General features: G+C 46.5%; 4 protein-coding genes and 1 pseudogene across 5 annotated transcripts; all 5 read left to right on the top strand.

Annotated features, from left to right (window-relative positions):
* Positions 1–4,129: 4,129 nt before the first annotated feature.
* On the top strand, positions 4,130–6,443 carry LOC123445082 (2-alkenal reductase (NADP(+)-dependent)). Its single transcript, XM_045122012.1, has 5 exons — positions 4,130–4,566; positions 4,657–4,834; positions 5,183–5,349; positions 5,425–5,507; positions 5,994–6,443. Exons 1-5 carry the CDS (start codon positions 4,315–4,317, stop codon positions 6,370–6,372), a joined length of 1,059 nt encoding a protein of 352 aa, XP_044977947.1. The 5' UTR covers positions 4,130–4,314; the 3' UTR covers positions 6,373–6,443.
* Positions 6,444–6,533: 90 nt separating this feature from the next.
* Positions 6,534–8,500, top strand: LOC123445084 (probably inactive leucine-rich repeat receptor-like protein kinase At5g48380). Of its 2 annotated transcripts, none has more exons than XM_045122014.1 (3): positions 6,534–6,959; positions 7,171–7,257; positions 7,442–8,500. In XM_045122014.1, the coding sequence occupies exon 3, from the start codon at positions 7,471–7,473 to the stop codon at positions 8,332–8,334; it is 864 nt and encodes a 287-aa protein (XP_044977949.1). In that variant the 5' UTR covers positions 6,534–6,959; positions 7,171–7,257; positions 7,442–7,470; the 3' UTR covers positions 8,335–8,500. The 2 variants fall into 2 exon arrangements, with proteins under 2 accessions (XP_044977949.1, XP_044977948.1); XM_045122013.1 differs by having other exon boundaries at positions 7,171–7,343.
* Positions 8,501–8,587: 87 nt separating this feature from the next.
* Positions 8,588–10,308, top strand: LOC123445083 (annotated as a pseudogene).
* Positions 10,309–10,979: 671 nt separating this feature from the next.
* On the top strand, positions 10,980–12,916 carry LOC123445081 (probably inactive leucine-rich repeat receptor-like protein kinase At5g48380). Its single transcript, XM_045122011.1, has 2 exons — positions 10,980–11,677; positions 11,878–12,916. Exons 1-2 carry the CDS (start codon positions 11,590–11,592, stop codon positions 12,726–12,728), a joined length of 939 nt encoding a protein of 312 aa, XP_044977946.1. The 5' UTR covers positions 10,980–11,589; the 3' UTR covers positions 12,729–12,916.
* Positions 12,917–13,628: 712 nt separating this feature from the next.
* Positions 13,629–14,478, top strand: LOC123440620 (inactive LRR receptor-like serine/threonine-protein kinase BIR2). Its single transcript, XM_045117185.1, has one exon. The coding sequence runs from the start codon at positions 13,629–13,631 to the stop codon at positions 14,370–14,372; it is 744 nt and encodes a 247-aa protein (XP_044973120.1). The 3' UTR covers positions 14,373–14,478.
* The last annotated feature ends 1,525 nt before the right edge of the window (positions 14,479–16,003 follow it).

The raw sequence follows: 16,003 nt of genomic DNA, 5'->3' as shown, positions 1-16,003 counted from the left end.
TTCCGGAAACCCTCGTGACGTCCGTGATCTCATCCAGGACTCCGAACAACATTAGGTAACCAACCATAGAACTCAAATACGCATAAAACAACGTCGAACCTTAAGTGTGCAGACCCTGCGGGTTCGAAAACTATGTAGACATGACCCGAGAGACTCCTCGGTCAATATCCAATAGCGGGACCTGGATGCCCATATTGGATCCTACATATTCTACGAAGATCTTATCGTTTGAACCTCAGTGCCAAGGATTCATATAATCCCGTATGTCATTCCCTTTGTCCTTCGGTATGTTACTTGCCCGAGATTCGATCGTCAGTATCCGTATACCTATTTCAATCTCGTTTACCGGCAAGTCTCTTTACTCGTTCCGTAATACAAGATCCCGCAACTTACACTAAGTCACATTGCTTGCAAGGCTTGTGTGTGATGTTGTATTACCGAGTGGGCCCCGAGATACCTCTCCGTCACACGGAGTGACAAATCCCAATCTTGATCCATACTAACTCAACTAACACCTTCAGAGATACCTGTAGAGCATCTTTATAGTCACCCAGTTACGTTGCGACGTTTGATACACAAAAAGTATTCCTCCGGTGTCAGTGAGTTATATGATCTCATGGTCATAGGAACAAATACTTGACACGCAGAAAAAAGTAGCAACAAAATGACACGATCAACATGCTACGTCTATTAGTTTGGGTCTAGTCCATCACGTGATTCTCCTAATGACGTGATCCAGTTATCAAGCAACAACACCTTGTTTATAATCATAAGACACTGACTATCTTTGATCAACTGGCTAGCCAACTAGAGGCTTGCTAGGGACAGTGTTTTGTCTATGTATCCACACATGTAAATGAGTCTTCATTCAATACAATTATAGCATGCATAATAAACGATTATCTTGATACAGAAATTATAATAATAACTATATTTATTATTGCCTCTAGGGCATAATTCCAACATGGGGTCCACACCACTATATCATTATCATTGGAAACATAACACCATCAAGTGACCTTTCCATTTATACCCACATTTCTATATATTGTCCCCTAACATTTCTTCTTAAAACTTAACATGGCAAACTCAACCCTTAGCCATCATAATATAGATTGTTGATGTCGTGAGAAAATGTAATGGTCTATAACATTGCAAATGCTACAACAAGAGGTCATTTGACAATGGACCAGCCCTCCCAGACCTTAGTCATTTTCCCATTCCTCACTTTTCATTTTACATAATGAATAGAACAAGCATTCAATTCCATCATTTTAAACCAAAAAATGTCTTACATCCTTCCTTCATAGCATAAGTAAGATTTATATTTCTTGAGACATCTCGCCTTACCCCCTGCTCATTCTCCAGCTAATTTCGCATCAGGCGTGTGACAACATGTGAGAAGTACTATGAGAGTGTTCGGCGTTCTATTGACAGTTGACGCATCACGAGCATCCTGGTAGCTTCTTGTATTATCCTCTTTGGATATCCTTCGCCTTTGTCTTGTTATCGATGAGGCTTCTATCAATACTAGACTAGAGATCTGTGGCATCATCCATATTATGGCAATCATAGTACGTGGTAAACTAAGAATACTAAAAGAGTGTGCGCACATATCAATACTATACAAAAGACATGTGCGAGTAATAAATATGTTTATGCAATTGTTCTATGTGTAAGCAACATATAATACAACACGACATGTGTGGCAAGCGGGGTGGAAATTAAGTTATGATGATTTTGGTTGTCAGCTCTACTTTAGGAATTTACATAATCCAAAGAAAAATGTAATACTACCAAGGAAGTAAAGCAGTGTCATGGTAACAAGAATAGAAGTTTGAGCAATACATCATGTCAAGTATCTAATAAGTCATTTCAATTGTTAGAAAACTGAATAAAACAAAACAACATATGCAAGATAACAAATAACAAGCTATAGTCCGGCAAATATATTGCATCATAGCGACCTAGTATCGCCTAATAAAAATCTAAACCAATCCAAGGTGATGAGATTGCGCGTATCCAACTTGAAAATGCGAGCTACAAATGTTTATTTCTCTAGAAAATCTCTCAAACGGATGTAGAGAAAATATTATGCTAAAGTACGTACCCCTATATTATGGTGTCTAACCTCCTATCAACAAAAACATATAAGAGAGATGCATGCACGAATTAAACACACAACTACACATGAAAAAAGAAGAACGAAATAGATACATAAATAAAGAAGAATAACCCTACATCTGTCGTTCTGGTGGCCGGTGGCAGGGACATGAATCATACTGCTCGGCTTCGACTAGTAGACTGGTTAGAGTTTTTAGTCCTTGGAGGGGTGACACTTGGATGGATGACAACACTTCTTCTTTGAGTCGTTTTTGGGCTCCAATCCTTCTCAAATTCGCCCATCGAGACAGATTAGACACAGCTCTGGCGTAGATCTCCACCAGCTCCTCGGGCAATGAGGTTATGGCTTCTCATCATGTGTACGCGATGACGAGATTTGGTGTTAAGTTCTTCAGATTGATTCAAGGGTTCAACGACTTAAGGGCACCGACCCTTAGGGGTACGTGCATGATGACTTACTGACTGTAATTGACAAGATTAGACCGGCTCTAGTATGTGAGCGACGACAGTGACGTGTTGGGAGCTTGTTGTGGCAATGATAGTGGTTGTGTGATGGTCCAGGGACCTTGATGTATTTTTTATTATGTTGGAATCTTCATATTTATTTTTCGACAAAATATATATATATATCAATATTGTGAAGATACCAATTAGACCGAGCATCTACAATAACGCAATATCCTAATGGCACTATGGATTCATAAGGTCAAAAAAAAAGAAAAGTCTTGCTACAATGACCTAGTTCTTAAAACAAGCAGTACAAACACCACCAAAACAACACTTGAAGTCCAAATTCTTCAAAAGCGACGCCTCTAAAAAGGAAACAGTGCACAAGCATCGTCTTCGTCCAATCAAAGATCATAGGTTTTCACCCTGAAGAAAGTCCGCACTTTCAAAACAATCCGTTAAAAAAGACCATTGCCACACACATCCAATTAAGGCGAGACCTTGAATTTTCACCCTAAAAGGTAAGACCTTGAACTTTTCGTGTGCTGTCGTCCCCACTTGCATGACGCTGCTACGAGTCCCGAAACACCAAGCAAATTCCTCATCATCACAAAGACACAAACCACAATTACTAGTCCTCACATCACAACTTCCATGACATCCTCTGCCTCTGACTTCACCATGAAACGAAAAAGACATGTCCCATGATGACAACAAATAGCAGAGCTTCGCGTCGCTCTCTTCATAAATCAAACGGTCAGAAAAAACATGGGTGCGTACGATCGAATCCCATCCGTTCCAGCATTCTCCAAGCATGATGCGCCCAAGGGAGTTCATCGATGGAGCCTTTCAGAACTTGACACCCCGACCAGATCAAGGACGATAAGCATCAAGCAAATCTTTATCTTGACGCGAGAGGAACCCTAGGGCCACCGCCTTTATTAGGCAGAGCAATGCCCCCCACACTGTCGCCCGCCGGCTCCTAGAAGCAGCCCGAAGATCTAAGCGGACACCGCCGTCACCACCCGCCCCACAGAGGGATGAGGGCTTAGTCGCTCCGAGTCCCCCGAACTAGGTGTCGTGCCACCCTGCAGCCACAACGGTCGTCGAGGTACCCGAAGAAGACAGGGGCCACCGCCCCCGGCGTTCGTCTCCGCCGTGTGCACCTCGACGTCTAGGGCTGCCGATCTACAACAACGAAGATACCGCCCTGTGGGGATGAAAGGCCCGTGCTGCAACCCACCGCACGAGGAGATGAAGGCCCGTCACCACCGTCAGTTGTGCTGGCTTAGCCAGGTGACTTCCTCTGGCTGCGGTGGGGGGTGGGGGCGGCAGCTGAGATCTGGATCGCCCGAGCCGCCCCCTGGAGCGATGCGAGCGAGCACTCTTTCCCTTCATATTTCTGAATAAACTTTATTGTGTTTGTGAGTTCTTTAGAGAAAAAATATTTGCAACTAAAAGTGCATTCGAATATAAGGTTTTGAATATGAAAACTCAAAACACTTGGATAAACCATAGACGGAGTATATATAACAAGACTAATGGCTGAAAATGATTCGGCAAAGTTGACCGAACCGGCTTCCCCCCTCCCGACCGTCGGATTCAGCTACCACCTGCGGCACCGTGCTTACCTAAACATCGGCGACTCCCACCCCCACTGTTCACCCGGCACCTCACCTACCTAAACCTCGGCGAGCTCCGTTCCCTCCACCAAAAGCGCTTGCTACTCCCCGGACGGCGGCAATGGAGCAAGCGAGCCCGCCGGCGGGGTCGGCGAGGAACCGGAAGGTGGTGCTGCGGGAGTACATCAGCCGCGCGCCGAGGGAGGACGACATGTCGCTCGTCGACGGGGGCGCCGTGCCGCTGCGCGTCCCCGAGGGCGCCGCCGGCCCGGCCGTGCTGGTGAAGAACCTCTACCTCTCCTGCGACCCCTACATGCGCGGCCGGATGCGGGACTTCCACGGCTCCTACATCCCTCCGTTCAAGCCCGGATCTGTCAGTCCTTTTTTCCCTTCCGTCTGCTTCTCTCTTCATGTTGTTGGTTAATTCCTGTTTACTGACCAGAGAAATTTTATTGTGTCAAAGGTTATAGAAGGGCTGGGCGTGGCGAGAGTGGTGGACTCCACTCATCCGGGGTTCGTCGCCGGCGACATTGTTTCGGGAATGACTGGCTGGGAGGAATACAGCCTGATTGACAAGCCTGAACAGCTGAACAAGATTCAGCAAAGCGACATACCACTCTCCTACCATTTGGGGCTTCTCGGTTGGTTTCTTGCTGCTATTTTACTTATTCGGTTGAATCCTGAAGCATCCACAGTATGTATCATGAGTGAAGATATGCAACCATGCGAAGGACAACACCTACTGCACATCATTCCTTTTAGAAAGTCTTCCCCTGCTTGCACGAATTTGTAATGTGTAATCCAGAAGAAAATGGAGGTTAGAGTAGGCACAGAATGAATAATGGTATGTGGTCGAGGGAATGTCGATGTTGTAACAGGGACTAGTGTATGCTGAATTGCTGATCCATGTAGCTACTGTTTCTGATATTGCTGTTTGTTAACTATTCTTTGTTCCGACATGCTTACTAATACTCTGGTCTTCCCTGCAGGCATGCCTGGTTTTACAGCTTACGTTGGATTCTATGAAATCTGCTCACCGAAGAAAGGAGAGTTTGTCTTTGTTTCTGCTGCATCTGGAGCAGTTGGTCAGATTGTCGGTCAACTTGCAAAGCTCCATGGCTGCTATGTTGTCGGAAGTGCTGGAACAAATGAGAAAGTACTCATCCAACTTGTAGTATGTCATTCGTTAACTGTTTAGCTGTATCATTCAGGGTCTACAACATTGTTTCAGGTTGAACTCCTAAAAGATAAGTTTGGATTCGATGCAGCTTTTAATTACAAAGAGGAGCCTGACTTGACTGCAGCACTAAAAAGGTCAGACCTTCTCCTTCAATAGGATACAACAGAACACCTAAAAAAAGATACAACGGTAACTTGCATAAACCATAGACGGATCAAGCTAGGTTATAATGAACATGACATCTGAAAGCCATGTTAACAGAATGAACCTACCTGAATTATGAGGCACACTTTCCCATTTAGGATTATTGAACCAGATGGTGAATGAACCACCTGGTCCTAAGTCCAAGCCTAACACATATCATCTCTTATTAACATGGAGACGACTACAAACTAAGGGATATGACAATCCTACCAAAAGTCATGAGTGATCTAATGATGGTCGGATGAATTCTAGGATGATGTGGGCCCTCAAATCAAACATATTGTTCATTTGGCAGATATTTTTTGTCATCATCTGCTTACCGTTTTTGTGAAATTAGTAATTCTATTGAACTCAGTAAACGGGGAGAATAGCACCAAAATGATCTTATCTTTGTTCTGCAATCTTTCCATACATAGGTACTTTCCTGAAGGTATCGACATCTACTTCGAGAATGTAGGCGGACCAATGCTAGATGCTGTACTCCTTAACATGCGGATGCATGGTCGCATAGCAGTATGTGGGATGGTCTCCCAGCACGGCATGACTGATCCTGCAGGGATCCACAACCTCTTTTGCCTGGTGCCGAAACGGATCAGTATGAAGGGCTTCATCCAGAGTGATTACATCAACTTATTCCCACAGTTCCTCGATTACATGACCAAGCATTACAAGGATGGCAAGATTGCATATGTGGAAGACGTGAGCATTGGGCTAGAGAATGCGCTAGCTGCCTTTGTTGGTCTATTCAGTGGTAAAAATGTGGGCAAACAAGTCGTGTACGTGTCACAAGAGTGAAGTACATCTACATTCTGATGAATATTACGAATATCTCATGATTCAAATAATAATAAAGATTGTGAACCGCTCGTGTTGGTGTGCATTTATCTGATCTTGCCCATGCTTTGCCCAATATTAAGTTACTTCTAATCTATAATTAACAAGCCATGGTTTGATCCTCAATCCAAGTGCCTACTAGGACCATGAGAAGGATTGTCTTTACTCTTGACGAAGTAGCTGTCTAGTTGTCTGTCTCATATGTCTTAGTTTTTCTATCCTCATAAATTGATGATGTGATACATCAATGCAGAAAGTTCTGCCCCTATTTTAAGTGGAAATTCGCCTTACATCATATAATTGAATTCCTAACGTAATTAACTCTCTAAACCAGGATTTTTTAATACAATACTACTTTTCTTGGCGTGTAACCTGATGACTTTGACCTTCTTGCCGGCTGGCCGACCGCGACAAGCATTTCCATTTGCAAGACTTGGAAGTTAACAGAACAAAAAACATGTCATCTAGTGCAGAGATTCACCGTTTCAAAAGGGCTGTGCCTGTTCAATTGCTACAGGTGGTGCCCTCCACTTTGGCTGCATCAACTGGTGAGTTCTCCAAAACACCTTACCTTGTCTAAGAACTAGCATGGAGTACATGAGATCAACAAAGCAAGTAAACATGGCTTATTATTTGCCTTTTGGAGCCTGCTTTTGTACCGTCTCCATGTTTTCATCTCTTGTTCTTATTTGAAGCAGAGTTTTAAGTGTTCTTACACATGTTCTGATCATATATTCGTTCACGTCTGTTCCTCTTTAGGTTAGGGGATGACATAAACGTTTCGTTCATATATTTCTACCAGTGCCGTCTCTGCTTTCTGCTGCATAATTGGTGAGCAACTGTGAGGTACGGATCAGACGAGCTCAAAACAGCCGGATTTTTTCTTTCTATTGTTTGCCACTGCGTTTTTGTGAAGGGACGTCTTTGTAAAGGTTTGTGCTAGACAGTAGTACTATATCGCATATCCTCATACAAAACATTACAAGGATATGCCAGAACATCCTTGATGGTGCATATTTTTGTGGAGCAGGTGACACTGGAAGGCAGACGGCAGGTTCTATGATGCATGGTTACACGAAGCTGGTCGTCTGGCTGCTGCTCTTAAGCAGCTCGTCATCGTACTTTGGCCATGGAATCAGTGATTCTGATCTCCAATGCTTGAAGGACCTCAAACAGTCGTTGATTGATCCCAACGGTATACTCGAAGCCGGCTCAGAAAACGAATCCCCGTGGAATTTTACTGACAGTCCCATGTGCGATTTCATTGGCGTGGTGTGCTGGAACCCTTTTGATGACAGGGTTCTCAGTTTGCGCCTCGGCAACCTAGGACTCGAAGGTCCATTCCCTCGAGGCCTCGAGCTTTGCACCTCCATGACCACTCTTGACCTGTCAGGCAACAACTTCACAGGCCCTCTGCCGGAGCGCATCTCCGAGCAGATGCCCTATGTAAGCTTTCTGGACCTCTCGAACAACAGCTTCTCAGGTGGAATCCCTGCAAGCATCATGAACATGACGTACCTCAATGTCCTCGTTCTTCAACACAACCAGTTCACTGGCGGGATTCCGGCGATCAACCTTTCACGGCTCATTTCGTTCGATGTCGCCGATAACTCGCTGACGGGTCCTGTCCCGGACTCTCTGCAGGGCTTCCCGGCTGGCAACTTCACGGGCAACCCGGGGCTCTGCGGGGCCCCGCTGGGCAAGAAGTGCAAGAAGAGGTTCAGGGTGCGGATACACGTCAGGTTTATCTGGATTCGTGAGATGTTTGTCCGGATTCGGAAGCTACTGCACAGGATCAACGATGCGTCCATCATCGGGGCGTCCGCTGGGTTCATCTTTGGGTTCGTGGTGGCCTTCTACTTTCCGCACAAGTTCTTGTTCTGTGGGAGGCTCCAGCCCTACACCTTTCGTGTTTGTACATGAGCACTGGGCTAGAGAATGCGCCAGCTTCCTTTGTTGGTCTATTCAGTGGTAAATATGTGGGAAAACAAGTCGTGTGTGTGGTCACAAGTGTGAAGTACGTCTACATTCTGTTGAATATTACAAATATCTCATGATCCAAATAAATAATAAAAAATGTGAAACCTCTCGTGTTGATGTGCGTTTATCTGATCTTGTCCATGCTTTGCCCAATATAAAGTGTTTTTAATTCTATAATCAACAAGTCGCGGTTTGATCCTGAATTAATCCAAGTGCCTACGAGGACCAGGATCACTGTCTTTACTCTTGACAAAGTTGTAGCTGTCTGTCTCATATGCCTTAGTTTTTCTAGCCTCATAAATGAACGACGCGAGGCATCATCACAGAAAGTCCTACCACTATTTTCTCTTTGGTGTTGAGTTTCATTGACTGCTTACTTGCTTAGAGTGGGACAGTGAGCTGGTCAATCTCCCTGTGCTAGCTACTCTCCCATTCAGTAGGACCTGAGGAATTAATTAGCTGAAGAAGTCTGTGCTCCAGCGGAGGGGTTGCCCCTTTAAGAGCTATGCCCCTTCAACCATTGCAGGTCGTGGCTTCTGCTTTGGATCAATCAACTGGTGAGTTTTCTGAAGCACCTATTCTTGTGTATGAAGTATTGCATGAAATCAACAAAGCGAGTACATGTGACTTATTTGCTTCTTCTGGAGTCTGCTTTGTGGTGTCTTCATGTCTTAGCAAACTATCTCTTCTTTTTGTCAAGTATTCTTACACAACTTTTGATCAGGTGACATTTGGAACAAGTTGCAGCTTTTGGCCCAGCAGAGCAGCTCTATGTTTCTCTCCCCTTTTGCGATGGCTGATGATACCAAGTTCATCCTTTTGTTTCTTCTCATGAGCAGCTCATCGTCGTGTTCTGGTTTTGAACAAGATATCCAGTGCCTGAGGTCTGTACAACAATCAGTGATTGATCCCTTGGGCGTACTCAAATCCTCTTGAAACTTTGAAAATGTCACCAACGGTTACATATGCCGCTTTACCGGTGTTGAATGCTGGCACCCCGACGAGAACAGGGTCCTCTCTCTGCGTCTCGGCAACCTAGGACTCGAAGGCCCATTTCCTCAGGGTCGTCAAGATTGTACAAGCATGACCGGCCTGGACCTGTCATAAAACAATTTTTCAGGACCAATCCCTCCCGACTTGTTACAGCTTGTGCAGCCCCTGACATCTCTGGATCTTTCGTACAATAGTTTTTCGGGATCAATCCCACAGAGTATCTCAGACATGACATATCTGAATCTCCTCAACCTCCAGAATAACCAATTCAGCGGTCAAATTCCACCGCAATTCAATCGGCTTACTCGGTTAAGCACGTTCAATGTGGCGGGCAACTTGTCATCAGGGCCCATTCCTACTCTGTTAGAGACCTTCCCGGCTTCGAAATTTTCTGGTAACCAAGGGCTTTGTGGTTCACCGTTGGATGATTGCCCCCCCCCCCCCCCCCCCCCCCCGAGGAGGAGATGGAGGTCGGTACGAATCAGGCTGCACAGGATCAACGACCAGTCGATCATCGGAGCGGCCGTCGGATTCGTCATGGGGTTCGTGGTGGCCTTCTACTTCCCGCACTGCTTCGTCTGCTCTGAGAGGCTCCGTGCCTATGTCGTCCGTATATGACTCACTTGTTGTTCTGAAACTTTGTCTGGCATAGCTTTCCGGAGGCCAAATGAGCACTTCCAACAGTAATCTTAGTATGCTCCCTGGAATAAAGATCATCTCAGTTCACCTGATATGTATACCTGGCAACTTGCAAGCATGGTGCTTTGGTTTGCCTGTAAATTGTAATGCATATATTATTTCTTTTAGAAAGATGCAAGGCATCACTGGTCGTGATAATTTGTGTACCGTGACTCAATTCGGCATTTCTAAAAGGAAAACAGAGAAAGCAGCCCTGTTGAGCCCGTGTTTTTTCTTCGCTTGTAATGCAAATGGTGCAAAGCATTTTCCTAAAGAAAATGCCGACGCAAGGAATCACCGGTTATAAACTTATAATGATTTATATGTAGTCTATTTGCGGTTCAAAAAAAGAAGAATTTTCAGCTGAACTAAGAAAGTATACATTATCATGCTTGATATGAGTATTTTATATGCAGAATCAGAATAATGCCCCTCATGCTTTCTGCCTAGTAAGAGAGCAGACATCCCAGTTCTGCAGTCTTGTCCTCCCTCGACCTTGAGGACTTCTTCTAGATAGTGTTCAGATTTTCTCCACCATGGTATGTTCACATTCTATATTCGAATTTTTATCCAGTGATTTTTTTTAAAGATGCATGATAAATGTTTTGCTATGGCATGTAAACTTCAAAATTTGATACAGAAATATGACCATATGTGGCATGTAACAAAATAAATTTGTGCAACTTGAATAATAAATAGCATACTTTCTAAACTGTACCAGTTTGCGCTGTATGCACAGGAGACACATGGCCGTATTTCTGCATCACAATGTAGGTAGGGTTATAGGAATGATATCCTTTCATGTTTTCTGAAAATCCAACAATATTTTGGAGTAACAGAAACCGATGTAAATTCACTCGGCGAGACCATGAGGTCAGAGTTCTTGCAGGAGGGCTTAAAATTCTACTATTCTGCCAGGCGATGATGTAAACTCCCTCCACACATTCCTTGGGGACAATTCTACTAAGACCGGACTCCGGAGACTCGACGACGCTGGGTCGGTCTTTCTGCCACGTGCCTTCTTTCCATACTCATGACACGGGGGCAGCGCACTGCCTATCAGAGCAGTTGGATCAGGCTAGAGCGATCATGATTCGGACTGAGACTGATCGGGTGCTTTACAATCTTTTCCAGAAGATGCAATCGGGTTAATTTTATATCATCGGCAGTCCACCGAGGAGTAGCATCATATAAGTCCCAGGCTCCCAGCATTTTTGCCCAATGTGGAAAAGTAATTTATAAGTACCTAGTTTGGGCTGGGAGAAGCACTGCCTTTACTCCTGACAAAGTTTTCCTGCCTGTCACATAGGTCCTTATAAATGAATGATTTGAAGGCATCAGTTCCACAAGTTATACACCTAATTTTCTCTCGACGGTGAGTGACTGGTGACTGGTGAGTCTTCGGAGGCTATTCACTCAGGATGGGGACTACTGGCAGTAGGCACACGGTTTGTCTTTCTTCCCCGTATACTTGTGGCAAATCCTTCCAAGTCAATAAGACTTCATGGTTTGGCAGAAGAAAAGTCTATGTCCCAGTGGAGAGATTCTTTGTTTTATAAGGGCTGCACCCGTTCATCTACTGCAGATGTGTCTTCTGATTTGCCTGGATCAACTGGTGAGTTTTCTGGAGCACCTCAAATTGCTTGCCTAGGAAGTATCACATGAAATTAACAAAACAAGTGTTTTCCGACTTTGTTATTTGCACTCTTGGTCTTGGAGTTTACTTTATGGTGTCATACAATCGTCATATCTGAGCAAATTATTTCTTAGTTTCCAAGTAGCGTGTTCAAGTGTTCTTACACAAGCTTTGATCAGGCGACGTTGGAAGTTACAAGCTGCAGGTTTTGGCCGAGCAGAGCTGCTGTTTGTTTCACTCCGTGCTTGCGATGGCTGATGATACGAAGTTCCTCCTTTTGGTTTTACTCTTGAGCAGCTCATCTTTGTGTTTTGGCAGTGAATTTGATATCCAGTGCCTGAAGTCTGTACAACAATCAGTGATTGATCCCTTCGGCGTACTCAAATCCTCTTGGAACTTCGAAAACGACTCAGCCGGTTTCATATGCCGCTTTACTGGTGTGGAATGCTGGCACCCCGACGAGAACAGGGTCTCCTCTCTGCGTCTCGGCAACCTAGGACTTGAAGGCCCATTTCTCCAAGGTCTTCAAAACTGCACAAGCATGAGCGGCCTGGATCTGTCGAATAACTATTTTTCAGGACCGATCCCTGCCGAGATCTCGCGGCAGATGCCGTACCTGACGTCTCTGGATCTTTCGTACAATAGCTTTTCGGGTTCAATCCCACAGAGTATCTCACAAATGACATATCTGAATGCCCTCATCTTCCAGCATAACCAATTGAGCGGTCAAATTCCACCGCAATTTGATTTGCTTGATAGGTTAACTATATTCAATGTTGCGGAGAACTTGTTATCAGGGCCCATTCCTACTTTGCTGGAGACCTTTCCGGCTTCAAACTTTGCTGGTAACCAAGGGCTTTGTGGTTCACCGTTGGATGATTGTCCGGTACGAATCAGGCTGCACAGGATCAACGACCAGTCGAGCATCGGAGCGGCCGTCGGGTTCGTCGTGGGGTTCGTGGTGGCCTTCTACTTCCCGCACTGCTTCGTCTGCTCCGAGAGGCTCCGTGCCTACGTCGTTCGCATATGATTCACCTGTTGTTCTGAAAACCTTTTTCTGGCATTGCTTCCGGAGGCCAAATGAGCACTTCCGACAGTAATCTTAGTATGTTCCTTGCAGCAACGGTTGTCTTAATTCACATGATATGTACATATGTATGCCCGGCAACTAGCAACTGCCGGTGCTTGTTAATACATATTTCAAGTTCAACTCTTCTAGTAAGATGTCAGGCATCAACTGGCCGTGATTATTTATGTACCCTGTCGACATTTCTAAAGGAACACAAACAAGGTAGCTCCGGCTAGCGGCAACATGAATTGAGGAATTGCCACGAGCAAAAGCCTTGTTCTGCTCGTTCTTTTTTTCATGCAACCGGTAGTTTCTTCTTTGGCTGGATCAACCGGTGAGCGTTCTGAAACACCTCATCTTGTGTAAGCAAATTTCAGCATTCCTAACAATTTGCATCCGTGGAGGCTGTGTTGTGGCATTTCTGAGCAAGTTACTTCATTTATCTTCAAGTACGTATAGTGTTAACACTTTTGTTTTGGTAGACCCCCATCCACAAAACATAGAAAAGAAAATGTGTACCCGTCTTATATTGTACTCCATGTATCGTAAAATAAGTGACTTAAAAATGACTCCACTTTATACTAAAGTTAGTGCAAATTTGAGTCACTTTTAAGTCACTTATTTTAGAACGGAGTAGTACATTTTTATATATTACAGGCCGTCATACGTACACGCATTTCGTATTGCATACGTATGACGGCCTATAGTATATAATACGAGATGGATATACGTTTTCCTTCTACGTTTTATGGAGAGGATGGGGGTGGTCTACCGAAGCACACCTGTAATGTTAAATGTTCTTACACAAGCTTTGATTTGATCAGGCGGTGCTTCGATAGTTTCGTTCTCTCCATGACCGCCATGACCATCAATATCAAGTTCCTCCTGTGGCTGCTGCTCTTGTTCAGCGCATCGTTCTGCCACGGTTCCGAACTTGACATCCAGTGCCTGAAATCCGTGCAAAAATCAGTGGCCGACCCAAATGGCATCCTAAAATCTTCTTGGAAACTCAACAGCAGCGGCGTCAGCGGCTACATATGCGAATCCACCGGCGTGGAATGCTGGAGCCACGACCAGAACAGGGTCCTCTCTCTGCGCCTGTCCAGCTTGGGACTCCAAGGCCCGTTCCCCAAAGGCCTCGATGACTGCACGAGCACGATCGCGCTGGACCTCTCAGGCAACAGATTCTCAGGGCCGATCCCGTCGCGCATCGCACACGACGCGCCGCACCTCTCGTACCTGGATCTCTCGAACAACGGCTTCTCCGGCGAGATCCCGGACAGCATCGCCGACATGGTGTACCACAACGTGCTCAACCTCGAGCACAACCGGCTCGACGGTCCGATTCCAGAGCGGTTCAACGCGCTTGGCCGGCTAACGACGCTCAGCGTCGCCGATAACTTGTTATCGGGGTCCATTCCTGCATTGCTGCGGAAGTTTCCGGCGTCGCATTTTGCTGGTAACCAGGGGCTCTGTGGTGCACCTTTGGAGCGGCCATCGGGTGGCCGTCGGGTTCGTGGTGGCCTTCTACTTCTACTTGTACTGTACTTCCCGCGCTGGCTCGGCCTCTCCAAGAGGCTCCGTGCTTCCGGCTTGCGCGTGTGATCGATCCGCCCGTTTTGGAAATTTGTCTGCCGCTGGCAGTTCTATTCCGTCTCCTGTTGAAAAAGTTGCATGTGCCGGTGCGTCGTTGCTTGCAGCGCATATTTCCAACTCGTGTAAGAAAGTCGAATGTTAGCTTCTGATGGAGTACTTGCTGATGCGCGCCGACCGGAAATCAAGGTCAAGCAAACCAAGCTTCAAAAAGAAAAGAGGAAAAGGGTCAAGCAAACCGGCTGAAACGGCAAAGCGGCACACTGCTGTCCGCTGTACTACCTCTGTGATAGTGCAGATCGTACAGGAAGACCAAGCCTCCTGTACCTCAGTACCTGTATGACAGGCTTGAACTCTTGAAGCTGAGAGGTACGTGGTACCTTGGAGCTGTCCAAGCTCTGGATCGATGGGCCTCTCGAATTAACTGGTAGGACGGACGCGCTTTGGTTCCATCACTGCTGACCCGCCATGACTTGGTCAAAGATGGCACGTTGAAGTCGAGAGGGCCATCCCTCCAGTTTCATGGATGGGTTCCGATAGCGAGGCCATCCATGGACTTCCGCGGCGAGACGCACGCCGGAAAGCGCACGCGCACCACGTACGCAGTACGCCACTCGCTAGGCGCCGTGGTCAACCTCCCAAGCCAAGAGGATACCGACCGATCCGTGTGCCGACGACGCCGGGATCGCTGGCTTGTGTACGTAGGTAGCGTGCGTGGTCCAAGGCGAGAAGCTATGGCGACGCGGTGATGTGTCCTAAGGGCGTCTTCAACATTGATCCGTAAGGCTGGTTGTACTGGGTAGTAATATCATATACTACGATTTCTTACGTGAATTACTTACGTAAAGGAGGTTTCTTTCCTAACCTCCACTAATCCCCCTGATTTTCAGGATGGGGCCGTGCCGAATCCAATCAACAACGTCCACCTCATCATCTACGTAAGATTTCGTAGAAAATCTACGTAAGTCTAGCAAAGCTCATATCATATACTAGTATCATGCATATCTCCCCTAATAATAAAGCGCGCGGCGCTTCTGCCGTACGTCGCGATAATTTTGCAAAAACAACCCTCGCTTTTCTGATAATTAATCCGCAGTACGTTTTAAAGTTAGAAAAAAGCCTTTCGTTCCGTTCCCCGGCTTATCCATTGCGGTCTTCAGGAGTGGGCTTCTCGCCGGCGGTGGGCGAGGAGGCGATGGGCTCGGCCGTCTCGGAGAGGGTGTCGAAGCAGAGCATGGATGCGCCGTCGTCGGAGACGTAGCAGAGCTCCTCCATGGCAGCCAGCCGCTCCATGCTCGAGACCTCGCAGCACGCCGCCGGCCCCTCGCATGCATCTCGTCGGGGACCCACCATCCGCAGTCGAGCCACCCCGCGCCGGCCACCGGCCCGCAGCCAACTCCACTCGCCGGCCCAAAGCGCCGCATGTACTGCGCCGCCCTCTGCCTCGATCTCCGCCGCCGCAGCCCCGATCCGGTCCGGGGGAGACCATCTCCGCCGCCAACCTGCCACCGGAGCCTCGCCGCCCTCGCCCCTTGCGCCGGTGGAGGCAGCCGTCGGCCCTGCTACGCTCGGGCTCGAGCAGCGGGAGGGGCGCGGACGGCAGTTCAGAAAATCAAATCCCTCCCAGCTCGGACTTTTGTAGA

Source organism: Hordeum vulgare, chromosome 3H (assembly GCF_904849725.1).
Source record: "Hordeum vulgare subsp. vulgare chromosome 3H, MorexV3_pseudomolecules_assembly, whole genome shotgun sequence".
NCBI classification, from domain to species: Eukaryota; Viridiplantae; Streptophyta; class Magnoliopsida; order Poales; family Poaceae; genus Hordeum; species Hordeum vulgare.
Note: the sequence above shows the minus strand (reverse complement) of the source record. Positions and strands in the feature narration are given on the sequence as shown.